This window comes from Octodon degus, unplaced genomic scaffold, assembly GCF_000260255.1.
Source record: "Octodon degus isolate 3935 unplaced genomic scaffold, OctDeg1.0 scaffold00032, whole genome shotgun sequence".
Classification (NCBI taxonomy): domain Eukaryota; kingdom Metazoa; phylum Chordata; class Mammalia; order Rodentia; family Octodontidae; genus Octodon; species Octodon degus.
In genome coordinates, this window is record NW_004524608.1 from 13,169,474 (window position 1) to 13,196,815 (window position 27,342).

The 27,342-nt window shown below is 39.0% G+C and overlaps 1 protein-coding gene and 1 pseudogene across 1 annotated transcript in view; one reads left to right on the forward strand and one right to left on the reverse strand.

The window, feature by feature from the left end:
• LOC105742012 overlaps window positions 1-2,804 on the reverse strand; it is a 4,047-nt pseudogene extending 1,243 nt beyond the window's left edge.
• Pla2r1 (phospholipase A2 receptor 1) overlaps window positions 1-27,342 on the forward strand; it is a 128,724-nt gene that overhangs the window by 91,215 nt on the left and 10,167 nt on the right. Inside the window, exons 13-23 of the mRNA XM_004629979.2 lie at window positions 3,382-3,527; window positions 7,337-7,421; window positions 9,429-9,561; window positions 10,117-10,152; window positions 10,767-10,924; window positions 13,396-13,460; window positions 13,921-14,024; window positions 15,915-16,054; window positions 21,125-21,242; window positions 21,915-22,045; window positions 22,376-22,520. Of these exons, the coding sequence (XP_004630036.1) occupies window positions 3,382-3,527; window positions 7,337-7,421; window positions 9,429-9,561; window positions 10,117-10,152; window positions 10,767-10,924; window positions 13,396-13,460; window positions 13,921-14,024; window positions 15,915-16,054; window positions 21,125-21,242; window positions 21,915-22,045; window positions 22,376-22,520 (1,261 nt within the window). The remainder of the gene's footprint in view (window positions 1-3,381; window positions 3,528-7,336; window positions 7,422-9,428; window positions 9,562-10,116; window positions 10,153-10,766; window positions 10,925-13,395; window positions 13,461-13,920; window positions 14,025-15,914; window positions 16,055-21,124; window positions 21,243-21,914; window positions 22,046-22,375; window positions 22,521-27,342) is intronic.

The following is a 27,342-nucleotide window of genomic DNA, read 5'->3' on the forward strand; positions in this document are numbered from 1 at the left end:
GGGCCATGTCAGACCGGTGAATGCCTTGAAGTTCTTTTCTTCCCCTGTGATGACCCTGGCCTTCTCCTTCATGTAGACGTTCCTGATGGGCATCACAGGTCCTGTCGGCCGGGTGGTCAACTTGAGTTCTTCAGCAGAGCTGTCTCTCTTCTTGGGGGCCGATGGCTTCCTGGGGAAGAGGATGAGCTTCCAGCCGTACTCTTTCAGCCGCTGCACTTTGGCCTGCAGGGACTCGGTGGATTTGCACCGCTGCCTTGGGTCCACCTAGATGCCAATGGTCCGGGCCACCTTCTTGTGAATACTGGCTACCCACAAATCCTCCAGACTGAAGCCCCGGCCGGCTCGGACCTTGGTGTTGTATCACACCTAGGACAGCACACGATGGGCCGAATGGGTCCTGACATGGGGCGCGGGGTGATGCGGCGCGCTTTTGCCTGCTGGGCCTTGCGCCTGTGGACCTTCCGTGTTGGCTGATTGAACCACATAGCCACACGCCGCTGCCAGTCCTTGTGGAAGTGGGGCTTCAGAATCATGCCATTCCGGCTGGGGGTGATGACTGCCTCTTAGGCCGCGGATCGGCGGAACTGAAAGGCCAGATTTTGAAATATAATGAGATAGCTTGGAGATGGAATTTTAGTCTGAACACAAAACTCATTTGGGTTTCATGTATACCTTATACACATAGACTGAGGATAATTTTATACAATACTTTGGTAACTTAAGTTTTGCACATTGAAATGTCAAAAAGCAAAGGTATCGCTGTCACAAAAGGTTGTGGGTTTTTTTAAGCATTTCAGATTTTGGATTTTTCAGATTAAGAACGCTCAACACACACATGCCAAATACATGTGTCTATATACACTGATAATATCCTTGTAGAAATGTCTATTTGTAGATCAGATTTAGATCTGAGATTTAAATTAGTGCCTCCTCCAATCTTTCCATGAGGAATTTTTTGAAATACTGTTTTTATGTTTGGTGGTTTTGTTTTGGTTCATTCTACAAATAGAGGTTCCCTAAGTCCTGGGAGGGTGCTCTTCTCTAATAGTTGGACATGTGCAGAGCACAATGGAGACTCTAACTGTACAGATATTGCAGCTCACAGATGGCATGAGTAACTGCGCTGCACCCCGTCTAAAGCTACACATGTATGCCTAAGATGTTTGCTATTCAGACAGATAGTGAGGTTAAGCTCAACAACCTAAGTTGTATGGTAATAACAATAAGCTTGTCTTCTGGATGGTTAACAACCTAAGTTTGCAGACCAAAATTAGAGAAAAAGGAGTGCTGCAAGGAAAGCCAACTTTTTGGCCCTGGCCTTCCAAGGTCAATTAAGACTCAGGACATATGAGAACTTGTACTGTAACATCAGGTAACTCGGTAGTGTCCCAAATATTCTGATCAAGGAGATTCTGGGACCAAAGAGGAAAGTGATCGATGATGTAGAGTGTGCCTAAGGAGAGTCACATGGAGAGAAAACATTCTCTCGTTCACAGAGAGCACATTGGCCAAGCAATGGCTGTGACTCATCCACATGGCTGACACTGACAAAGGTTCTACAATCTAAGGTACAGGATCTCAGGATAAATCCTGAGGGGATTTCACTGACCTTATCAGACCCAAAAGCTGCAACTCTTCTTGCATAGGTCCTGCTTTACCTTGGTCTTAACCATCCAGTAGAAAAGTATGAAGATGAAATATAGGAAATAAAGCCATGCTGTTATGTTGAGCTGTGGGGGACTCAGGTTAACAATTTCTGACATTGCCAGTCAAGCAGAAGACCCAATACTATTATGGGCTACTGGACTCTTTTAGAATATTTTGTTGCGTTTACACACCTATAATGTTCAAATAATGGAACTTAACAAAAAAGGACATACAGATGAATGTCCATTTTGTATCTGTGTATTCAAAGTGGTTAGGAAAGATATAGTTACATTCTCTTAATGAATAGAGGGATTTGTTCTAATGGTGTTTGTAAATAGGATATCATGTCCGCATCTTGTACAGCAATTAACCACTAGGAAGAATGTATGCAATGTGTTAATTATTGAAACTGTCCTACCAATTTGGTTTGAAACTCTCTCATTGCTATTTGTTTCTCAATAAAATTAGGGGAAAAAATAAAGGTACATATGTAAAACCCTACGTTAGATTCATAGGCTTGGAGGTTTCCATGCAGAATTACCAAACATTGAAAATGAATAAGCTGAGGCCAGTGGGATGAAGTGATGTATCCAAGATCACAATTATTTGTTGGCAGAGTTAGAATAGATCCCTAGTCTTGAGACTCCTGGTCCAGTGCCTTTTCTACTATACATCATCCTGATGTGTCAACAAATGCATGCTGTGCTTGATGTGCTTGGTGGGAGGATTTATGAATTTAGAGTGATTCGTGAAGAGGTTCCCAGAGGAGGCAAGTTTTGACATATAATTTAAAAGATGGAAAGGCTATGCTATGTTCCACAGGACCTAGAAAGCTATTTATTTTTGTCTCAGCAAAACAGAGCCCAGTGAATTCTGGCTATAGGGTGTGCCTACCTGCCTTCAGAGGTTCAGGTTTTGTACTGGACAATAAAAATGAAGAGGGTGAGAATCAGCAGCTCTGGGTCTTCCCAACCCTCACCCTGTTTTTAAATAAAGCAAAAAATAGATAAGAATAGCGATTCAACCCTTCTGCTGAGAAGTAGAGAGAACTGAGATACAGCAGAACGTAACACCTGCTACTTCAGCTAAAACCCAAAGACCTGCCCTAAGCCCCAGGCCCCATTTCTCATTACTTGCCGTGGGTCAGCCTGATTCATGATCATTCATCTAGTTCTAATTTGTCAGAAGGCAATCTGCTGGGATGGAGATTCATGGATTCTGGAAGCAAAGAATCTTGGGTCTAGTCCCAGCTCTAGTCTAGTTTGTAGCTGTGTGACCTGAAAGCTTTAACCTCTTTTACTCTGACTTTCTTCATCTCTTGACAGTTATTGAGTGAAAAATATATGCCAGTGGTAGATTTTTGTGGGGAGAATGCCTTCGAGGAGCTCCTTTATAAAACCTGTATACTGCATCTTCCTCATGAATTTGTTGGGAATGTAAAATGAACTAATAATTTTACAAGGACCAGGCACACCCTACTTCAACAAACATTGCTTTTGTTAGATCAAGCTTTCAGTGAAATAGTAAGGGGCTAGAAATGCAGTTTAAGGTGGAGCATTGCTTAGCATGTGAGCAGCCCTGGGATCAAGCCCCAGCACAAACACACACACACACACACACACACACACACACACACACACACACGAATGAAAATCCTAATTCTGCTATTCTGGAAGCAGAATCGGGCAGTCATGTTTTATCCACTATAGTGTTATTTTTTCTTTTACTGTGCAGGTATTTCATAGTGAAAAAGTTCTGAGGAAAAGAACATGGAGAGAAGCTGAGGCATTTTGTGAAGAATTTGGAGCTCATCTCGCAAGCTTCGCCCATAATGAGGAAGAAAACTTTGTTAACGAGCTTTTACACTCCAAATTTAATGGGTAAATGCTTGTTGATTTTGAAAACTTACAGGTGAAAATTCTATCTCCTAGTAATGGCTTCTTCATGATGAGTATCCCAAATTGTTGTTTTAAACTCCAATATTTGTTTCACTTGGTTTTCAAAGTGCTGTCTGATGCTTCCACGTTCCTAGAAGCTTTGAGCAGAGAGAGCAGATGGCCAAAGGACTGGGGCCCTGTTTGCTGGCCCATCAGATTGAATCCCTGTACTAATTGTTTTCTATTTTCGGGGAGCTTATTTAAGATTTTGTTTTTAAAAAATTCTAGTGATTGAAAAAGAGCCAATCTAACTCCTAATTTTACATTTGAGGAAATTGGCATTCACTTATTGGTATCTATTCGTACTTTTATAAGTTCTCCAATTCTATGGAGTTAGAAACTCAATTAAATTGGAAGCAATCTAAGGTTGTGAGTTAACTCCCACCCCGCAGAGGAACTCACCACATTCCACCATAGTGGAATTCACCAAGCATCTGCATAATTTCTTCCTGTTTCAGACTGCCCCTTGTCTGGGAGAAAGTCCATTCCATTGTAGAAGCTGGCTTCAAAACTCAGCTGCTTAGTAAGCCAGAAACCTGTTCCCCTCAGTCTATAACTAGAGCAGTCCAGATCAAGCTGATTGTACTCTAAGTTTTTTGAAGATGGCCACCACACCACATCTCCTTCTTGTGAGTCCTCCCCTCATGTGGCGTCGTGGATGTTCTTGTCAGTCAGTGTACACTTGGGGACAGTCCTTTCTGGAACAGCCACAGTTACAACACAGTATATCCAGCTAGAGATGCAATGTGAATGCCCTGAGAATGTGGTCTAAGGGTGGCATATCCCCAAGGTTCTATATACTCACTTAATGAAAATAACTGAAATACTCCTATAGGAGAAAATATAATGCCCAACCTGCTAGATGTCATCTATGTCAAGTTCATGTAATCAAAGGATGAATTTCGAAGAACAGTGGGGACTAAGAATAGGAAAGGTTTATTGGGGAACAGGAATAGATTCTGAGAGACAAACGGAGCCCTAGAAGTGGGCTACCACTGAAATCCTTTGTCAGGGTCACTTATACAGCAAACTCACAGTGTGGGTACATATGGGCCAAACTACAATCAATCTATAGGATTGCACTTGTTACTGCTTAGCTAATATTAACCCACTAGGGAAGCAGGTCATGTAGCAAGGGCACATGGAAAGAACAAAGGTATTTTAGGGGAGGGATGGGTCTGGATGCTCTGGTTGCCCACCTGGGAGACTGATGCCTGGGAGTCCTGACCAGGTGGTGCTAACTGCAGTCTAATTCTGAGTTGTTGCTTCTTTAGGGAGGCATGTAAGCCTGGCCTTAAAGTAATGATATACTTCCAGTGACAATTCTGATATCTGTTCTTTCTGCTGACCTTGAGAGCCCAGCCCCTCTCTGACCATGTATTAATTTCCACCTAACTTAGCCATCTATAACTGTACCAGGTAATGTGCTCCAAGTGCAAGAAATCTACAGCCTCAACAAAACACTTGCCTGAATCTCAAAGAAAATCCAAAAACTGTTTTTCTGAGGAAAATCTTGGCCTTTGCCATACATTTTTTGTAGGACATTTCCATAATGAAGCTAATATCTAATATCTATCAGGTTATTTATCATTAGCCTCTACAAAAATGACCTTGCCTATTGAAATTTTAATAACATCTCCACATGTGTGCTCCATGAAGTACATGAGGAAAAAGTACACGGGCAAATGTGATTATACAACAATGTGCAATGTTGGAAGCTTTCATGTACTAGGATAGTATTATGATATTGTGAGATCTTCTAGAAAGAAGCTCTTTGACTCAAAACATCCTTTTTGTTAAAGTCCCATGGAACTGCTAGTTTATACAAGAAATTCTGACTTGAAGCTACAGTTCCAGAGTATGGCCAACCCCACTGGTATGGGCCACTTTTAACACAGAGCCTTCTGGTTTCTACCTAAGGGCTGCTGAAATTAGACTCTCAGACTAACATGTAAGAAGCTTCTTGGATAATTTTAGATTATTATCCAGATAGAGGACCATGAAAAGGGTGGAGCTGGTCTTCAGTGTTCTAAGCTGTGCTGTGCTTTATCACTTTAGCCCCTTGCAAAATATACTCATACATTCTGTCCTGAGATTTCAGTGAGGTTTACCTATAAAATAACCACAAGCAAATTTCTTCCCAATTTCTTTAAGATCAAATGCCACTATGTTATTTCTGTTTACATATGTTCTCAACTTGAAATTTCTACTAGAATGTGGTACCAAGCATCTATCAAATTACTGATCTTCAACTACCCAGGGAATTCAGTTAAACTACATGTGTGTGTTTATTTTAAAATCATACAGTGTTAGGAAATCTGCCACAGGAAAAAAAAATATAGTCTCCTATGAGCTAGTATATGGCAGGAAAAATAAACCACAAATAAAGTAGGGGGAAAAAAATCTTGGGTTGGCCAGATAGCTCAGCGGATGAAAGCACCTGCTTAGACAGAGTGCAGGTACCAAGGTTCAATTCTGTGCTATGCATAAATATTTTAAGATTTTTTTCTTCAAAAACCCCACTCTCAGAGTGTGCTGAATTGGCCATTAAGACTGAGCATGGTAGCATGTGTCTGTAATCCCAGCACTTGGGAGGCTGAAAACAGGAGGATCACTATGAGTCCTATCTGTGTAGTGAGACCCTGTAGACCCTGTACTAAATGCATTTAAAAAAAAATTCAGCACAGGAAGCATGATGGGGCTTCCAGCTTGTGTTCTGGAGATGAATATACCTGGCCTAACCAGCAGGTGGTCAGTACCAACTTTCCATAACCCTGAGTGTAAGGTTTCACCACAGCAGTGACAAGCCAGACACCAGGGATTACTCAAGCTTTCTCAGTTGCATTAACTTTAATTCATACCACTTGGGCAGATTAGGTCAATTATCTGAGAAGCAGTGCTTCCAAATAGGCTTGCTTCTCTGCACTAAGCAGAATAAAGCATCTGTCATGACTTCCAAATCTCTTAAATGTTTAATTCTTCAAAATTATTCCTAGAAAATTATCTTTGTGAGGTGTACAATTAGGTTTTATTGCTTGATTTACTGAGTACCCTGGGATTTGACATATTTGCGCTGGGCCTCATAGGAAGGAAGATGGTTCTCTGTGGAGCTTCTTGCCAAGGCCAAACCAATGGTGACTGCAGAAGTTAATCTACCATGGCCCAGGCTGATTTGCTGCAAAATTATTTATATTGAGATATGGAAAAAAAAACCCAACCCTACTATGTACCTCTTATTAAATGCAAATAATGATGATTAACTTTCAGAGAACACATGAACATTTGAAAAAAGAACAACCAATCAAAGCATAGTAAAGTAGTATGAACAGTGTAGCAAAGAAGTGAATAAATACTAAAGCAATGAAAAGTCCTTCAGGGAAAAAGTGTCCCGAAATTTGTTACCAGTCTGTTTTCATGTGTTCATGTCCTGATGGAAAGACAATGGCATGCCTAATGAGGAACTCGTGTTCTCATGTGTTGACTTTTCCCCGGCTGCACGTCACTGATGACCAAACAACACCAATAGAAACAGAATGTGAGTCTAAATCTTCTCCCAATTCATTTCATAGCAGAGGAGTTTGCGCATAAAAATGATAAGTAAAATTTTGTTAATTCAATCAGTCCCGCCAGTAGCATCAGCTGTTGCTTGCAAGCATAAATATTTTAAAAGATTTTTTCAAACGTCTTAAGTAATGTTGTAACTTTGATAGGAAAGGCAAAGTGTTTTTTTGTTTGTTTGTTTTTAATCCTAGGACAGAAGAAAGGCAGTTCTGGATAGGATTTAATAAAAGAAACCCACAGAGTGCGGGGTCGTGGGAGTGGTCAGATGGGACTCCGGTAAGTATTTTCAAGCCGGACCAAAGGAGATGTGTTGAAAATAAGTGGCGCTAGGATAATTGATACACTAACCATGAGAACCTAGAAATAATGGTCATATCTCCCATAATAGAGCTGGATGTTTGTACCAAAAGAGTTATTTTGTCAAGGTCTGGAAAGCTTTTACTAAGCAGATTGTTCTGATATTATTGCCCTATCCTGTTTCATTCCGAAAAGAAAAAAACATCTCCACAAAATTTCCTCCAACCATGTCTAGTGTGACCAGCATATAGCAGTGAAGCAACTGTTCTTTATGATAATACCTTACTTCATTTACCCTCCCCTTCCTTTCCTACGTGGGGCCTGTTTGTGTATGTGGCCTTTGTCCATGTCACAATGAAAAGAACATTCTGGAGAACCATTTTCAGTTTGTCTCACTCTAAAAGGATAGAAAAGCTAGCCTTAGGAATATCGCCTTTACCAGCACAAGTTGTTCCAGAAAGGAAAAAATAAACATTTTGCTTTTCATCCAGTTTCATACTTGCAATATCTGAGCTTGCAATGGGACCATCCCAGGGATGTGCAAAATCAAGCTAGGGAGTTTCCCCTGTGAAACAGGGCTTTAGTAAGAGCCTGGTGTGAACATGTGACATGGCCACTGTTCACTGTTCCACGCACTGAGCTGCATGCCCTCCAGCCCCTAGGATCTCATTGCATCTTTCCAACAGCTCACTGCAGTGGGCAGCAGAAGAATTAGTAACTTGCCTAATAATACAGTGGACAGCCAGGATTTGCACACAAGTTATCAGAATCCAAGGTCATGATGTCATGATACCTCCCAGAGGGCAAAGTATCAGTACCTAATGTTGAAGCAGAGCCTATAGTATATACTGAAGCCCATTATATAGATGAGGTTTGAACTTCTGGCCAGGATGGGATGTATTGTAAAAGATCAATGCTTTTAATGTGAGCAAAAATAATGATAGGCATATGATAGACAAAAAAATGATCATAACATCTTCAACCCAATGTTGTTTTCTGAAAAGGATATCAGAAGTACAGCAAGCAAGACCTTAGAGACCACTCACTTGCACTCATCCCCTGTGTTAATGAAGAAAACAAAGCCCAACACAGAGGAGACATGAAAGCCAATATAGCACTTGAAAAACAAAATGTGGTGCAGAGAGGCTGAGAGTACTTGGTTTTGGTCAGTAACTGGTAATAGAAGATACATAGATAATTTGGTTCAGAATATGTGAGAATAAGACCATGGAGCAATGAACAGAGGTCCTCACCACTCCCCTCTATACAAAATGAATCAAACCTACACTATTTCTGAAACTAAGGTTATAATATTTATGTTAGGCACATTGCTGCATGGCTGTGTACACATTTGAGGAGGAGTATAAATGGTTTCAAAACACCCTTTCTTCCCAAGGTTTAGCCCAATTTTAATTGTGGTCCATCCACTCACTCCTCTGTCAGGTAATCATTAATCAACTGAGAAGACTGACTCTCTATTCAGAACCCCTACTATGTGAGTTATGTGGTCATTCACAGACAGTGTTTAGTTTCTTGATTACAAAGCTAACTGTAGCTTATAATTTAGATATTGGAAACTAAAGACTTAGCATATTTGTAAGAGAATCAACATTGAAGGTGATACCCAGTTCTGGCACATCTCAGAGCCTCTAAATTTACCCAAGAGCCCAGGACTAGACTAATCCTTCCACTCAGGAAATAGAGCAAGCTTAAATCCCAGCTTGTATCGCATTTCTTCCTTCTGGTGTAGCCTGCCTCTTTTTTTTTTTTTTTTTTCTTAAGCATCTTTAAGGAAAAAAATGCTAAACATTTATTCCCTTGTTCTTCACAAAAGTGAAACAACCTTTACCTGAAATGACATCCAGACATTTCTAAAGCCTTACCTAGAAATCCGTAATGATTTATGTGTATGGGTGCCTTTTTTGAACTTTTCAAATTTGTTATGGAGGATTATCACTAAGGAATAACGGACTTCATCTGCTGCAGGTCGTCTCTCCATTTTTAGACAATACTTACTTTGGAGAAAAAACAAGAAACTGTGCTGTGTTTAAGGCAAACAAAACATTGCTGCCCTCACACTGTGGTTTCAAACATGAATGGATATGCAAAATTCCAAGAGGTAAATATGTTAGCAAGATCATTGCTCCATATTTGATTTCTAAATGTGTAGCATTTTCCCAGATGAAGTTAAAAGATTCAAAATCTAAGCACCCTGACAACAAAGCAGCAATCTTCATGATGAACCGCACCCTTTTATTAAATAGTGTATCATAGGGAAATAAGAAAATTGTACCAGCACAGTATACCAAGTTAATTCATTCGGAATAGTAGTACCTAGTTAACATTGAGGAATACTTACTGTACAAACATAGTCAGAAGATAACACTGCTCTGACAGCACAAGTAAGTAGAATGACTATACAATGACAGCATATCAGTGAAAACATATCATATGGCACACAGTAGATCCTCAGCAAGTGCTCCTGTCCCTTCTTTAATCAGATACCTCTCTAGAGAATTTTCTTCAAGCATTCTTCTAAACAGACCAAAGTATTTTTCTTCCAAGTATTTTTTTAAAAAAGATTAAATACAGTGTCGTATGTTTAGAGTTGAAGTAATTCTGACAGTGTACCTATGAATAAAGGTCAGTAAAGTCAATTGCTTTCACCTTGCAGGTGTGAGACCCAAGATTCCATCCTGGTACCAGTATGGTAAGAATTATCCTGGTATTTCCCACATTTCTAGTTCTACACTATAGAATTGCCAGTATATAGTATTTATTCTCACATTCTTCCTAATTGAGTGTCGTGTCAGTCTGGAGCTCATTTGTTCAAATTAATAAGTCAATATTTAATACTCAAAACAATATCACTAGTAAATATGATTGATGACTAATATCATAGCTTAACTCTTTTTTCTTGACACCATTTTATAATATGTATCTGTCTCTGACCTTTGGATAATATTAAAGATTTTTTAATATGAGGTATAAGAAGGGAAAAAAGCAAATTATGTATTTATTTAGGTGTGTGCATGTCTGTGTATATAGTCACTTATGTACGTATTTGTATACCTTTTTAATGCTAAGTGACAGGATTAAAATTGAGTTCAATCATAATATACCTTATTTAAGCCTACACTGTGTCCCTTTTTAAAATTTTATTGGTACATTATAGGTGGACATAATGACCACATTCATTGTAGGGAATTTGTACCTGTACACGATATACCTTGCTTCTTCTGTTTTCCCATCCCCTTCCCTCCTTTCATCCCCCTCCCTACTTCTTAGTGGTGCAACCACTGACATCATTTATTTTTCTTTCAGATGCACCCTGGCTCTTCTACCAGGATGCAGAGTACTTTTTTCATACCCATAGTTCAGAATGGGGTGCCTTTGAGTTTGTCTGTGGCTGGCTGATTGGTGAACTTCTCACAATTCATTCTTCACATGAGCAAGAATTCATCCACAACAAAATAAGAAAGGTACTTGAAGAAAACTCACCATGAGAAATTCAACGTGGCACCTTCTTCTGTACTGTTTTTAAAGTTGACTTGAGACATTCAAGTTTCAGTAAAAGCCATAGGTTTTAGAGGCTTGTTCTTCTTGCTGTTACAGAGGTCAAGAATAAAAAAATGAGAGATAGGTTTCCTCTGCTGCTCAGTCATTTTACTTCTCTTCATCTTTAGTAGCAAAACTGAGCTAATGAAGAGGACTTTACTTCCAGCTCTCTGTGGAAAGTCTACTATCAGTACATTTTGCAGATGAGGGAGAAGCTAAGTAACTTGGTCACACAGCAACTGAGAGGCGGGATTTGGACAGATACCCATGCTACCTGACTCCTAAGGTCATTTGAAAACTCCCTGTGCTGCCTGTGGCCACGGAACAGTGCAGCCCACAGCACATAGGGCCACAAGTCCACATTATGCCAAATGCCACTTCTAAACTCCCTCTCCAAGGTGGTTGTCTGCTCAGAAGGGCTCTGTTGATCTTTCCAGCAGAGTTTAACCATCCAGGGGCCTTTTCTAGGTCTTCTCCCTTCACCTCTCTTGTTTTGTTTTGTTTTGTTCTTTGTTGTTTTGTTTTTTCCCAGTAATGGGGATGAACCCAGAGTCTTTTCACTGAACTATATTTCTAGTTCTTTTCTGTTTGTTTTGTTTTGTTTTGTTTTAATTTTGAGACAGAATTTAGACAGGATCTCAGTAAGGCCAGCTTGAAACTCTCAGTGATCTCCCTCCTGCCTCAGCCTTCCCAGTGCTGGGATTACAGGCACACCACCACCCCCAGCAACTCTTTGACTTTTATGTGTATCACATTTCTTTTACAAACACATATTAACAACGTTTCCATTGTTGTAGCCTTATACATAAGCTAAATTTTACAACATCTATCTTTCACATTGAAATTGTCACGCTGAGTATCGTCTAGGTTGTCCTGTGCCATAGCACAACAGGTAGTGATATGCTGGGAGACTACCAGACCATAATTAGGGTAGTAATAAATATGCCACTTAAGATGCAGTCATTATAATTTCTCTTTAAAGGTCCTTATTTAGACAGTGAACAATCAGGCCATGAGTTCCACTGTTATTGTACCTGAGACCTCTTTAGATGGAATGAAATTGTTGCAGTTCTCCCACTGAGTTCCCAGCCAGTCTCAATGGACTCGTTCCAAAGTCTGACAATAGAAATCTAAATTCAGCACGAAAGAACACGTCCATGAAACAACACCTCAGGGATCCAAAATTACAGTTGTTCCATCTTGCATTATTCTCAAATTGCTGATGTGGCAGACAGCCACACTGTTTAAGGAGTAGAAATACCTGCTTATAAATTAGAATGTTAGCAAGTTATTAGGTTCCATTGTATGGTGATCTGAAATTCACATGGAAAAATTATATACCTTAGAATTTAATCCCAAATCTTTAAAAAAAAATGAGATTGCAAATCTACTTAGATAATGTCTTCAAATTAACAGATTTTGAGCATTATAAAAGCTAAGTATTTCAAACACACACATACATATGTACGTAGTACACACACCATACAATTTGCTGATTTAGGACATCACGGAGAAATTCTTATTGCTTCTTCCCCTTTTACTGTTAAACAGGGGATTGTGATTTCCTGGGTCATAAGCCAGGTAATTACACCAGCTGTAGTGTGTATATGCACATGCACCTACAAGTTTCAGTTTTACACCTTATTGTGCTCAGGGCTGAGTGATTAATACTTGGTGTTAAAACATACAAAGACTAATTTTATAGTTGAGAAACCTGGCATTCTGCAGCATCCGTTCATCCTACATTGTGTGTGTGTGTGTCTCTCTCTATTTGATTGCTAATACTCTTTAAAGCTTAACAATAAAACTACTACCTGAAATCCAAACTCTATATTGATGTCTTCGTAACTTGAGTTGTTTTTCAAATAGATATGATACCTATAATGGACTTCTATAAATCACTAAGAGAATAAATGCTTTAGTTAGAATAATAATTAATCTTCTATTTTACTTTATATCATTTTTAAATACCGTTATTATCAAATTGGAAAATTTGGGGGGCCTGCCCCTAAGCTCAGTTCTTTAAGTGGCTGCTTCAACAGAGCAGTCAGGCTCAGGTTGCTGTGGTTCGATCCCCACAACTCAAGCCAGTCAAACCTGCCCTGAAGGCATTCGGAGCAAAAAAAAAAAAAAAGTTGGAAAATTTACTTTTCATGTTATATGAAACTAAAATTATTTTCAAAGTTTGATTCAACTTTTCCTTCATAATGAGGAGGGAATTTTTAGGATAATGAAGGTTCAGCTTTCATAAAATGCTAGGCCTTTCTTATGCTTAGATAATTGGGCAAAATACTGATGGGTAGAAAACCATTAGCAGCAACTCCATTAATCTTAATAGTGAAAAAAGAAAATAGGGAGAATAAATGCTGTTTTTTTTTCTTTCTTTTTTAAATAGCTATCGAAATATGGTGCAAATTGGTGGATTGGACTTCAAGAAGAACGAACCAACAATGAATTTCAGTATGAATCTAAACTAATTTACATTTAATTTTGTTTGACAGGTTTTATGTGCACAATTATTGGACTAGATCTTTGTGATCTATTTATTGAATATCCATCAGGCATTATCTTTAACTTGTTAAGTTTTCATTTTTCTAACCAAAGATGTGCTTTAAAATACACACACATGAAACCATGACCCCCATCTATGACATAAACACATCATCACCTCCAAAGTTTCCTCTCATTGTATTCATTTATTTTTTATAAAAAGTCTTTTGAAAAGAAATCTACCCTTTTGAAAAATGTTTACAAGCACAACAATACAGCATTGTTAACTGCAGTTACTGTACTATGCATGATTATTTTTCTGAATTTAATAAAATATCAGACCTTCACCCATCCCCCAGAGGGCCGAGAATGGTGCTGAAAACAGAGCACACAAAATGATATGACCTTAACATTTTTAATTTTTCTACAGTTGGAGTGATGGGTCACCATTAATATACCAAAACTGGGACGAAGGAAGAGAAATATCTATGAATAACCAAAGCCAGAGATGTGGCTTCATTTCTTCCAAAACAGGTTATTTTATTTTATCATGTTCTGATTTATAGTACAAACTTTTCTGGAGGCCTTTGTATTGCATCAGTTCAGTAAGAAGGGTGATAACTTTTGTTTTCAGTTTACCATGCTCAATTTTATCCCTTTTAAGGCTTATGGATGGTCATTCCTTCTGTTTAACCAATGTATTCATCTTTTCAAAAATAATTCACAACTGGATAAATCCTTCTTTATGAACCAAAAGAGCACCAAAACTGTGTCCTTTGAAACTGCCAACAAATATGTCTGACAAATGATATACTCTATGAAATTTCAGTGTGGAACCACTTTTTCTTTTATTTCCTCCTAGTATCTAATTTATAGCTCGCCAAAAATTGAACCTCTGTGAAAACCTTCATTCAATTTAATGTTTTTTAATACTGGTATTAATTGCTGCTTGCTTTGTAAGAGTAACTGTTTGCAAGTTGGATTGAAAGCACATGTCTGTGGAAGACTTTTTGATTTTCATCAGTACAGTTTGTTTGATTGTTCACTCATACCCACCCACACTCTCTAGCCAATAAAAGATAACGATTTCCTCTTCTCTAATAGATTCATAAATAATCTGTGCCTCGGGTCAGGAAAAGGATAAGCACAGAAAGCAGTCTAGTGGGAGAGCCTCAGCAGAGTTAGAAGAAAACCCAGGGTTAATCAGCGTGCTTTTGCCAGCAGGTGTCACAACAGCCTACATAAAGGGCTGCTTTGTGAGTCTGCAATAATAGGGCTAATCCGCATTGAAAGAGCCTTCCAGCCACTTCCTCAAGTTACACACTTTTTCCGTTCGTATTTCTAATACTAAAAAACTGAACCTGGGGCTGGCAAGATAGCTCAGTGGTCTAATGCTCCTGCTTAGGCAAGCTTAAGCAAGCATGCAGGGACCGCGGTTCGATCCCCAGTACCATGTACAGCGCCAGCCCCGCCCCCCAGGCTGGCTGAGCTGGCCACCAAGAAAAAGAAAAAAAGAAAAAGAGAACCTGCCCTCGCAATTTGCATGCACTGGGTGCCGATCTGGAACTGTTGATCTGAATGTTAAAGAAACATATCCTCAACCCTTACTGTGAAAATATAGTTCTTCTGAATTAAAAAGAAAAACAGTTTGCAGGAAGTCAAGGACTTGTGAATATATCTTATTGAGGACAAATTTATATGTCTATCTATTTTATTTGAGGGTTAGTATTGAGAAATGCTACTTTCTTAGAAGTTCATAAGTTAATTTTTTAAAAAAATTATTACACAGTTTGAGTATTTCTTACCCAAATGCTTGAGACCAGAAATGTTTCAGATTTAGGGTTTCCTTTCTTCTTTTTTTTTTTTAATCTGAGACTATTCGCATAGGCTTTATTGAAATCTCAGAATCTGAAATATGAAATGTCTTGAAATCTGAAACTTTTTAAGCATTGTCTTAGACCTCAAAGTGTTTTTTTTTTAATTTATATTTTTAGATTAGGGATGTTCCGCCCACGTTTTCTAAAGAACTATGAAATGTAAATGATCATCTATTGTTTAGAATATTCTTTCTCTATATATTGAAGCTAAATATGATAAAGCAAAATTGTTACACAATAAATGTTATCTTGTTGCCCAAGTAAAATATTCTTAGGACTTAGTCAGTTCTGTGATTTCCACTGTAGCACTTGTGTTCTTTCTTTTATTTACTTAGCATTTCAAAACTTCCATTCTTAAATTAGAATCATTTACTTGGCATCTTGCCCAGTTAGCTCTTGCCACTAGGGAAGTCTATAATTAGTAGTTAAGTTTGGTTCAAAAAATAAATTATGAAAAACTCCAGCGGTTATAAAACCAGAAATCAATAGACAATGGCCTCAGAGTCACTATTGTTTCTAAGCCATGTCTAACCCATTCCTCCTGCAGGACTCTGGGGTACTGAGGAGTGTTCAGTTTCTATGCCTGCTATTTGTAAGCGAAAAAAGATTCACGTCATTGAGGAAGAAAAATATACACCAAAAAAATATGGAGCCTGTCCCAAAGGATGGCTATACTTTAACTATAAGGTAAATTTATTTTCAAAAGGTTGCCTTTGTTTCTTTTTCACAGATACTCATTTTGGAAAGTAATCGAAACATGAGGATTACTTTTAAAAAACACAAGTTATCCAAGGAGCTGAAATGTCTTTGTCAATGTTTTGTGTTGAGAGATTTAAGACATTTTCCCATTTAGAAGCAACCCTTTTGGAACAAAAAGGTTTTGTTTATAACAAAAGGTTTTGTGGAAAACAGGGTTGCCACTACTGCCCATTTTACCACTAGTGCAGTCGTTTGTAGTGCTCTACAGTTTATTAGGTGTGATGTGTGTGCGTGTGTGTGGCAAACGCATATACATGTGCATGTGCCTATGCATGCGTGTGCCTGTGTGTGCATGTGCCTCAGTGGCTAGCCCCTGCTCTCAAAAGAGCTGTCAGCTCCAGAGGGCCCAGGCTCCATCTATTCCTTTTGTGTCTTTCCTGCCTGGAACCAGCAAAACTCTCTGCCTACCTTGAATTGACAAACTAATAACTTAGCTTGGTCAATGTCATCTTCAGCCTCATAAAGCTGATGCTTCTATGAAGAATTGAATTTAAGAAAAGAAAATTGCCAAGGGGCTCTTGTAAATCAGATTTATTATTTCTGATACTGTCTTCAATTAAGTCCTAGACTTTCCCTCCACTCCTTATGTTTGTAATAAAATAACTTTATAGGCCTTAGGTGAAAGTAATTAAAATGCATCCCAAATCATAATTGTTTAACTCTTAGAGAATCAAAGACCCAGACTGTGTCATCATTTCATATACTGATAGGTGACTGCTCTTCAGTTGTGGGTGGCCAGTTTTCAACGTAAATGTTCAGTTGCATTGACAGGGAAGTCTCTCCTTTGTGATCTTCCTCCCTCTCCTGTGAAGTGAAACCACATGGGACCTGTACCTATCTGCTGATCATCCTGTCTACACTTGGCACTAATTTGTAAAATACATATAAAAGGGAATTTGCCTTCCTGCCCATTTTGAAGTATATTTGCATAACATTAAGCACATTCACAGTTACTAGTATCAAGTATATTCAGACAGTAGAATAAATTTCCAGATCCTTGGAGAACTGAAACTCTGTACCTACTGAACTCCCTAGTCTCTTCCCACCTGCTCCCTGGATACCACCACTGTACTGTGCATCTTCATGAACACTATTTTAGATAACTCAAGAAAATTATACAGTGTTTAGCTTTTTGCCACTCACTTATTTTATTTAGCATAATGTCCTCAAAATTTATCTGTATTATAGCACGTTACAGGATTTCTTTCCTTTTTAAGGAAAACCAATATGCACTACATTTTGTTTATCGTCGGCCCATCGATAGGCATTTAGATTGCTTGCACCACTTGGCTGACTTCACTGGATTAGCTCATATATACTTTTTATCTCTTATTTTACTGAATCTTTAAAATACATGAAATTACTATTCCCATTTTATATGTGAGAAGGGTGATGCTAAAGAAGTTGTATGACTTTTCTGAGAGTTGACAGCACATAAGTAAATATCAGGCTGAGAATCAGCTTCATGTTTTCTGTCTCTGCATCCAATGTTCTTGTCTCTTTCCTGTGCTCACCACTACACTTGACATAGTTTTTCCCCATAAGCATTCTCTCCTCAGAAGGATGTGGTGGTACATGCTTGTAATCCCAGAACTCTAGGAGGCTGAAGCAGGAAGACACAGTTAGAGCCTAGCCTAGGTAACTTAGTGATGCCCCACTTCAAAATAAAATTTATAAAAATGTAAAAGGTCTAGTCAATGCAAAGGCCTATAGCGTCAATGCTTAGCACTGCGCACATGAAAGAGTCATTGTCCTCTTTTCTTCCCCTTGGAATTTTAGCGCTTGACTCATTCATTCACTTAACCCTTAGATACTGGGAATTCAAAAATAGCCACAGTGCTTCCTTTTTAGGAGTATACAAGCTACAGAAGAAACTTCAGTAAATCAATCAAGAAAATAACTACCTATTTCAATCTGTGGTATAATAAAAAAAAACTTACACAATTCCAACTGGAGAGATAGCCCATGGTAGAGTGCCTGCCAAACATGAGGCCCTAGGTTCAATCCCCAGGACCTCCTGGTGAAAACCCAAAAAAGTTATATAATTTTCTAAGTGTACATACCTAATTAAGGTGATCAGAAGAGTCATGAAAGCAACATTTGCAAAGGTCCCATGGTGAAGGAGAGTATGACATTTATGAAATCAAAGAATAGTGAGCTAGACAAGGGTAAGATATGAGACAAAAGAAACAGGCAAGGTTTATATCATGTGAAAGTGTCTGGTTTTTAATCTTAAGAGTGGTGGGAAACTTCTGAAGGGTTGTAAACTAAAGATGGACATGAGCTGATTTTGCCAAGTATCACCCACACTACAGAGCCAAGCATCTATCGGAGAACAAAGTCCAGGCAAAAAAATTAGTAGCTTGAGCTAAGATGGTGCTGGCAAAGAGTGCAGAGCACAGAGAATGGGGAGAGAGGTGTTCTCAGGGAAAGGGGCTTCCCAGGAGATGGAGGGGGAGGGAGGAGCTCTTGCTCAGATTTTAGACTCAAGTAAATGCATGCTAACTGTGCCACTTAATGTCAGCAGGGACACTGGGGAAATACTACATCCAGAGGAAAGATTCTCACATGGGCTTTTTAAATGTTCAGCTAGAAAATTCTTTTGAGACAAAAATAATTTTATACTCAGAATTCATTTGGAATTTAGTAGGATCTCCCTAATCCACAATAATAATCAGAGATGCATTAAACTCATATGTATTTTTGTAAATGAGTAAATACAAAGAAAACTTAAAATTAAGGATGATATATTTTCATCTTATCAGCTTACTTAATTATTAATAATAGCATTTTGGAGTATGTTAGTAAATATGGTACATTTTTAAAAACAACCAAGTTGTGGTTATGGAAGGCCATGCTCTGAAACTGGTAAATCTTGACTGAGGCAAATGTGTGGGGAAATGAATGGGGGTGGTGCTTTTCTGGAGAGATCTATTGGGCTAAGTGCACCAATGAGGTTCATTGGTATTTCTGAGTGGTTCATTAGTGCCACTATCTGAGCACAAACTGAATTCACATTAAATGATAAGACTTTCTAATAATTAGTGTGTGCCACTCTCTAGAATTTGTAATTAGAAGAAATGGACGAAATGAAAAGAAATAGATGAAAGGATAGTTGTTATAAAATTGAACTCCTTTAAAGCCAATTCAGTTTCTTTGTGAAGCAAACAAGGCCAAGCAGAGCAGAATTGAAATTGCATTTTCTCTCTTGGTTGGTATATCAACTTCAGGCTAGATCAAGGTTTCCTAAAAGTAATAGCAAATTCCTGAAGGATGTAAACGAAAGAATGGCATGATCAAAACCGGGTTTTGAAAGGGTTTACCTCTGCACCATTGACCTTTGGGTCTGCGTGATCCTCTGGTGTAGGGAAAGGATCTGTCTCACACACTGCAGAATGTTCGACAGCATCCCTAGAGCCAAGAGCAAGCCTCCCCCCAGGTGTAACAGCCCAGAGAGTCAGACTACACCCTGGGAGACAACATCACTTGGTTTACAAACACGAGGCTAGACTGAGGACGCCTTAGAATGAGGCCTCTCATTTCACTGGACAACCATTTTAGAGTAATTTCGTTTGGCAAATGTTTATTGGGGGCCTTCTCTAATGTGATACGCAGAGAAGAGTAAGACCGTCACTCTGTTTTTAAGAAATATTTACTGATGGGAAACTGAAAAATTTAGAAGTTAAAGAATTTCAGAGAAGAAAGATAACTATTCCAAAGTAAGGTAGAAAAAAACTTTCTGTGTGTGTTTCTGTCTCTGTCTGCCTCTCTGTGTGTCTCTCTGTGTCTGTCTGACTCTGTGTCTGTCTGTCTGTCTGTCTGTCTGTCTGTCTGTCTGTCTGTCTGTCTGTCACCCAATCTCTCTCTCTCTCCCCTCTCCCCCCCCCTCCTTCTCTCCCTCTCTCTGGGTTTCAATAACAACCTCAAATCATTCTGTAACAGATCTCAGAAGCAAGGTCTTGGAATCAGACCTGTCGATGATTGGGGTCAGCTATGCTTACTACATTGAGAACTGAGCACGTGAGGCAAACTCCAGTTGGAGCGCCCTTTTTCCTGAAGTCTCCCCTAACTTCTCTGGTGCTTTGCCTTATCTACTTTGGCCTTTCTCTTTGTTCACTCTTGCCTAACTCTATTTGGTCCTACCAATTTATTGAAATTTCACTGAGCCTCATAGAACAAGAGAAACCTTACCTTTGATCCTTCCAGTCCTGCCTAGTATGTACCATGCCATTTCTCACCCCATCCTATATTAAAAGAAACCTTATGCCGCAGTTCTTGCTGTAACAATGGGCTCTGGCTGCCCAGTCCTACAACTTTTATGTTGGGTTCCATTTAGCACTGATGGCAGCTTCCTCTTCATTTGTCCTCCTAACTTTATAGTCTCTCCATTACAGTTTCTCCTCTCATTGGGTGTTTTCATCCCTGGCTTCTCCCAACTGACTTATTCTCTAAATGGCTGACTTAAGTGTATTTAGTGAGTGTTAGGAGGTGAAGTGTCTTGCTTGGTCAGTATTCCCTCTTAGGTGAGCAAGTAGGCGTGTAAGTAAGCCAATCATTGTCATTCCCAGATTTCTTCTGAGGTTAAATTTGCCACCTCAAACTTGGTGTGCTGGCCAGCTCCTTCTTAGTAGTGACAGGTATTTTCCATGAAGCAGAGTGGGAGCCTGCATGACAAAGTGCACCCTTGCTTCTGCTCTGCTTGGTAAAGGCAGGCAAGTCACTGATGTGCCCAGAGAGCTCTCTTCTTCGTGTCACTTTAATGCCTTGGTGGCAGCTGGAAGAAAAATTAGTTCTTTCTGCCCAAGAAAATTATGAGAATTTTCACAGCTGATCTTTAGTGTCTCTGAGAAATTTTTAATTCATTTAGAAAAATACAGATAGTTGGAGCCGGGGATAAGCTCAGTGGCACCTGCCTGGCAAGCACAAGGCCCTGAGATTGAGCCCCAGTACTGAAAAAAAAACCAGAAACTAACATTTTGTTTTGATGGTTTTTGATAGTGCCTGTTAATAATGGTCCCCAAAGACCCAAGAAATCTAACGAACTGGACGGAAGCTCTGGATTTCTGTGTTGCCGAAGGTGGGGCACTGGTGACCATTGAGAGTGAAGTGGAACAAGGTAGAGTGCTCAGGATTCAGTGGGGCCAAAATAACATTGTTATGCATGTAGTAATTAATATAGTCCAAAAATGTTAACATTTCCAAGTCAATATTTAAAATATTGTATTGTGGATGACACAGACATTTTCAGTTTGCTTCTTAAGGTTTTATGTCATAACATCTATAAGTCAGTATACTAATTTTCTTTATAAGTCGCTGCAATTTGGACGTTTTGATTTTACCAGTAGCTGGAAAGAATAAAGACTTTATTTATGATCTTTGCTTCAAAATGGCTAAAATAATCCTAAATAAAATCTACTATAATTGCATAGAAGAATTCTTATGTCTGTTTAGATTAACCTACCCACTTTTATTTAATATTTAGGCAGTTATGTACTTTAATTATAGTAGATAAATTCTCTGTTACTTAAAAAAGCATTGAATGAACACTGGAAATTGCTTTGTTAATGATATGATGGAATCTTAGGTTATGGAGCTAATTTCTGTCAATTTAAACTGAAACAAAAGTGAAAGAGACTACATTACCTTAACAAGGACAAAGTAACAAATTCTACAATTGATCCCTAATTAAGTTTTGCTATCAAATATAATCAGAGCTCTAAAGAGAATTTGATGATTACCCAAATGGTTTATATGGTATTAAATTAGATAATGTATTCCTATTTTTCAGCTTTCATTACTATGAATCTTTATGGCCAGACCACTAATGTGTGGATAGGGTTACAAAGTAATGATTATGAAAAATGGCTGAATGGAAAGCCCGTGGCTTATTCTAACTGGTCTCCAGTTGATATAATTAATGTAAGTTTTAAGGTTTTTTTAAAAATCATTTCAACAAAATTAGTTCAAATTATTATTCACGACTTGTTTATTAAAGCTTTTTCTTTCAAAATTTGTATGTATAAATTTATTTTAGTTTATTATGTCAAATTTTAGTCATATAATTTCACATGAGTGTAATAATTCATTCATCACAATAACTATTTTAGAGGTTATGAAGTGGTTTGTGGATAAGTTTACTAAATATAAATATAGAGTGGTGTTTTGATTTTACAATTATATTCTAAATGAAAACTTTAATGTTATAATGTTGCATTTGCCACATTTTATAACATGTGTGTTATTTTAAAGCTTCCAAATCATGCCACTGAAGTTCACAAACACATTCCTCTCTGTGCCTTGCTGTCAAGTAATCCTAATTTTCATTTTACTGGAAAATGGTATTTAGAAGACTGTGGAAAAGAAGGCTATGGATTTGTTTGTGAAAAAATGCAGGGTAAGAAATAATTGGATTTTGATTCCTTTCATTTTCTTGGCCCCTTCTATCTTCCACATTTGCCTTGCACAGCTGTACAGAAGTTCCACAGCCAACATTCTGAAGCCTCAGTCCTTTGTTTTATATATGTTTAGTTAATTAATCTCTCCACCCTTGGACTATGTCCTTTAGTCGTGTTCTAAGGACTGCTGAAGCCACTTGACTGATAAGCAAGTTTATACATCTACTTGAGGCCTATTAAGTGGTTTTATTGCTTTGTTCTGGGATTATATGTTTGTATTAGTCTATTTTCTGACACTAAAATGAAACATTATAATACAGTTATCAGGCTACCTTACCAAGAAAATGTTTTTAACCCAGGTTGGCTCAGGGTTCTGGCCCCAAGTCAAAGGTCTGCATCTGGTGATGGGCTTCTTGCTGGCAGCCTGCTAAGGTGGTGCAGGACATCACATGGCAAGAGGTGGGGGGAGCGATTGTATCCTCTCTCTTTCCCTGCAGAGCCACCCATATTCAGTCACGGAAACCCCACCCGGATTGATGACTTTGTGTAAACCTAGCCACCTCCTGAATGTCCTCCCTCTAACCTCATATTCAGATTGTTCCCACCCACCTAGTACCTCAGAATGAGGGCTAAATTTCAAAACATGGGCCTTTGCTTAATGCATTCAAACTTTCTATGCTGTAGCCAAGTCTATTCAAATTGCTAAATGTTACCCAGAAAAATTTTGAAAAGAATCAGGAGAAAGACTGTTATGGTTTGCATCTAGCTGTTCCCCCAAAGCCTCATGCAGCCATTGGGGCAGGCCTCTAAATTTGTGATTAATTCATGTTCCCATGCTGGGATTACGGCTATGAGTGCTACACCCACCCTGGGGTGGATAGCCTGCATGCAATATGGGGAGAGGAGAAAGGCTTGCTAGCTGCCTCACCCACTTCCCCCTTTTCTCTTCGCTGTTCTCTGCCCTCTACCATTTGTCACTCTGCCTTGGAACTAACTGTGACCTAAATAAACCTCTCCTTCCTTAATTTTGAGTGTCAGGGATTTTGTCCCAGCAACGAGGAAAAAGTAACCAAGACAATGACCAATACATAGTCGCTGCTTTCTCAGAACCCTAAATATGGTCTCTGTGGCCAAATAGGACATGGGGTATGTTTTCTGGAACTGAAGATCAGAAACCCCCACCCCCGTGATTTCGGGTATGAAATGCCAAAGCTTGAGGTGCTCATCAGCTTGAGGGTCACGTAGGTCCCGGTTCATGGGCAAAGCAACACCGTGGCAGGAGCATATGCAGAGCAAAGTCACTCATCTTAGGTCCAGAAAACAAAAAGGAAGGAAGAGGAAAGAATCTAAAGTCCCACAGTCCCCTTCAAGGGCATGCCCCCAGTGACCTATAACCTCCCAGTAAAGCCATCTTGGGGACTAAGTCTTTAACAAATGGGCCTTGGAGAAATTTAAGGTCTGAACTACAGCACCACATGATTTCAAATGGCCAATGAAGTCAGTAAGTCATGCGCATGCCCTGTGCGTGACCCTGAGTCATAAAAAAAGCCATAGCTTGATCTCACCGAGCACTGGGTGTCCGGACCACACCACTCTGGGAGGCCATGTTTAAGTCTGTGTGGAACTCTGGGCAACCAGAGTGCTTACTCAGAGTGAGAATTTCACTTCTTACTCTGTTCTCCGAAATGCACTTCCTGTAATGCTCCATTTCTGGTTCTCAACTATCACTTAAGCATAGTAGTCAGGAACTGAAAGATTTCTTATAGGAAATCTGTAATAGCAAGAGTAACATAGGAGGGGAGGAGCTTTGTAGGGAAAGAAAATCTATCAGTATACCATGGACTTGCCCCCTTATGAGAAACTTGGCACTGTACCTTTGGCTAATAACACTTATGACATAAAAGTCCTCAAGACAATGAAGCAGGTCAAAGTCTTCCTGTCTCACAGATAAAGAACTTGAGGCTTTAAAAAAAATAACACACACACTTAAGGACTGTCAGATAAACGTGATGGTTCTCTTCTACTGTGAAAGTGTTCTCTTCTTGAAATTTACCCTCTCGGATCACTTCCTTTATTATTCTTATTATTATTATTATTAGTAGTAGTAGTAGTAGTAGTAGTAGTATTTTGTTGTTCTTGCTGCTGTTTTCTAGATAGTCGCAACTAGTGGTACTTAGGAACACTGGCCCTGACCACTCCCTCAAGGGTTCCTACCTCACCTCTGCAAATAAACTTCAGTCAATTTACTTACCACCTAAAAACCTTGATTTTAGCATCTATCAAAGCAGGTACTAACTAACTCATACATTCTATGCATATGTAATGCCCAATATAGTTCCTAAAATACGGTGAAAAAATGATAGTTTCATAAATTATTATTATAAATGTTTTATTCAACTTAATGAATTCTTATAAATTACAATGAATACCAAAGTTGCACTCCTTTATTTGCCATGAAAATATGTGCATACATTGAGCACATAAAAATCCTTATCTGACTGAGAGATAAAAGAGATATGAATAGGGCTGGCAAGAGAGCTCAGCAGATTTGCTTAGGCAAGCGCAAGGACCAAGGTTCGATCCCCAGCACCACATGTTACACTGGCCCTACCCCCTGGTGCACTGAGCCAGCTACCAAGTCCAGGCATGGTGTCACATGCCTGTAATCCCAGTGCTGCGGAGGCTGAAAACAGGAGGATCACTATGAGTCCGAGCTGCATAGTGAGACCCTGTAACAACCAAATACTTTGAAAGAGAGAGAGAGAGAGAGAGAGAGAGAGAGAGAGAGAGAGAGATGAATTAAAAAAAAAAAAGAGAAAGGCAAAGTCAAGATTTACCCCTACTAGTTTGGAATTTGATTTTAAATAGATTTTTTTTCAGAGTAATGAGCAACAAAATCACATTGTTGAAAATCACTTATGCATTGATGTTGGGCGCCCTCCCGTCCAGCAGGAAAGCACTCAACACGATTTGTGCGGCGGAAAGGCTTTAATCGTTCTCCTGAGTGATGCGCCCCGAGAGAGCACAGTTCCTCTCTCCGTCCCTCTTCCTGTCTCTGACCCTCCGCGTCGCGGAGCGTTTCTTTTATATCCTCACACTGTCCAATCGAGGGTTGATACATGTTACAGCGCCATTGGTTACAATCTCAGGGAAGGTATCTTACATCATTATAGGCGGGTGTATAGCGACTGCGGAAGCAGGAAATGAGCGCCATCTTGGCACACTCGGTGGGAGGGGTAATCTAGCGCAGGCTTCAAGGGCTGCAGCAGGCCTCACCCAATGGTCCCTAGGAGTTTTGGTTCTGAAGCCGCGATTCGCGGCATGGGCTCTCTACACATTGATATAACTAATTATATAAGCAGAAATTCATTTATGTAAAAGTATAAAAATATAAGTCAATGAGGGAAATAGTCAAATTGGCATTTGGATCACATATACAAGGAACTGCAATTACTTTATTTTAATAGTACTGAGGAATTTTACTTGTACCCAGGGTTTTCTCACTAAGCTACATCCCTCACCCTTTTTATTTATTTAATTTTAAATTTTGAGAATGAGTCATACTGTCACTAAGTTCAGCCCTGGTTTGAACTTGCAATCCTGCTCTAGCCTCCCAGAATGCTGGGATTACAGGCACATAGCACCACACTCCACTCTATTACTTTGATTTTACTAATTCTCATCATTTTGAAATAGGTGCTTTTATTATACTGATTTAGTATAAATAACCATAGACAAATAGACTTGTAGCAAAGAATAAATGGATAAACACAAGATCCATCACAAGTTAGTTGGTACATAGAATAATTTCCTGTTGGTTTTGCAATATGTGCTATTGAGGCAGTTTCTCACTTTGCCAATTTATTGTGGGAGAGTTTGACCAGAGTGAGAGAAGAGAGCAAGAAGCAATGTTTCCTGAGTGCCCGCCTGTCCAGATATAGCAGTATATAACCTGTATGCCCATCTCAATGAATTCCAACCCACATCTCTTGAAGGAAGTCCTTTTTAATTTCTTATAGACCAGAAATTTAAGTTTAGGGAAAATAATTTGCCCAAGATTGCTTCAGCTAGTTAGGGACAGATAGGGGATTGTGGTTGTTTTTGTTTTTGTTTTTGTTTTGTCTTTTGGCCATATCCACATCTCCAATGCTCCTTTGCAGTGGTTTCCAATGTAGTAAAATGAATACAGAGAGGAATTCAAGTCACTTTAGATCAAATGGTATATAAGCTTTGTTTTCATGTTTTAGCTTTGCAAAGCTCAGCCTATCCTAGCACATAGCATAACCAAAAGGCTAGTGGACAAGCACAGAGGGAGCACCAAAGGGTCCAAGAAGGGCTTGCCTTGCCCCTCACCACGGCCACTCATGAACAGAGGAGCCCTGTGGTCACATGCTGGAAAAACTGTGCCTTTTGGTTTAAAAATCTGGACTCTGAAAAGTGATGCATTGATAGTAACTGTTTATTAGCAACTGTGTGTATTTGTAGTATTTATTAACTTGTGTTAAATTCCTTTTAGAATTTATACATTAACCACGGTAATGATAATCACACAGCATCAGTAGTTTAATCAAGCTTTTTTATCTGAGAATATGCACTTGTAAAATTAGGTTTGCAATGCAATCTATTATTATATTATATTTGTTAATAATCTCTTATGAAATACGGAGTTCTGATTGAGCAGTGTAGTAGGCAGAGTGCAGCTACTAGAGTGAAACCTGACTAAAGAAATGTACCAGGGAGATGGCTCAGTGGAATAAGCGCTTCCCTGGCAAGTACAAGGGCCTGAGTTCAATCCCCAGTTCCACCCAAAAAAAAAAAAAA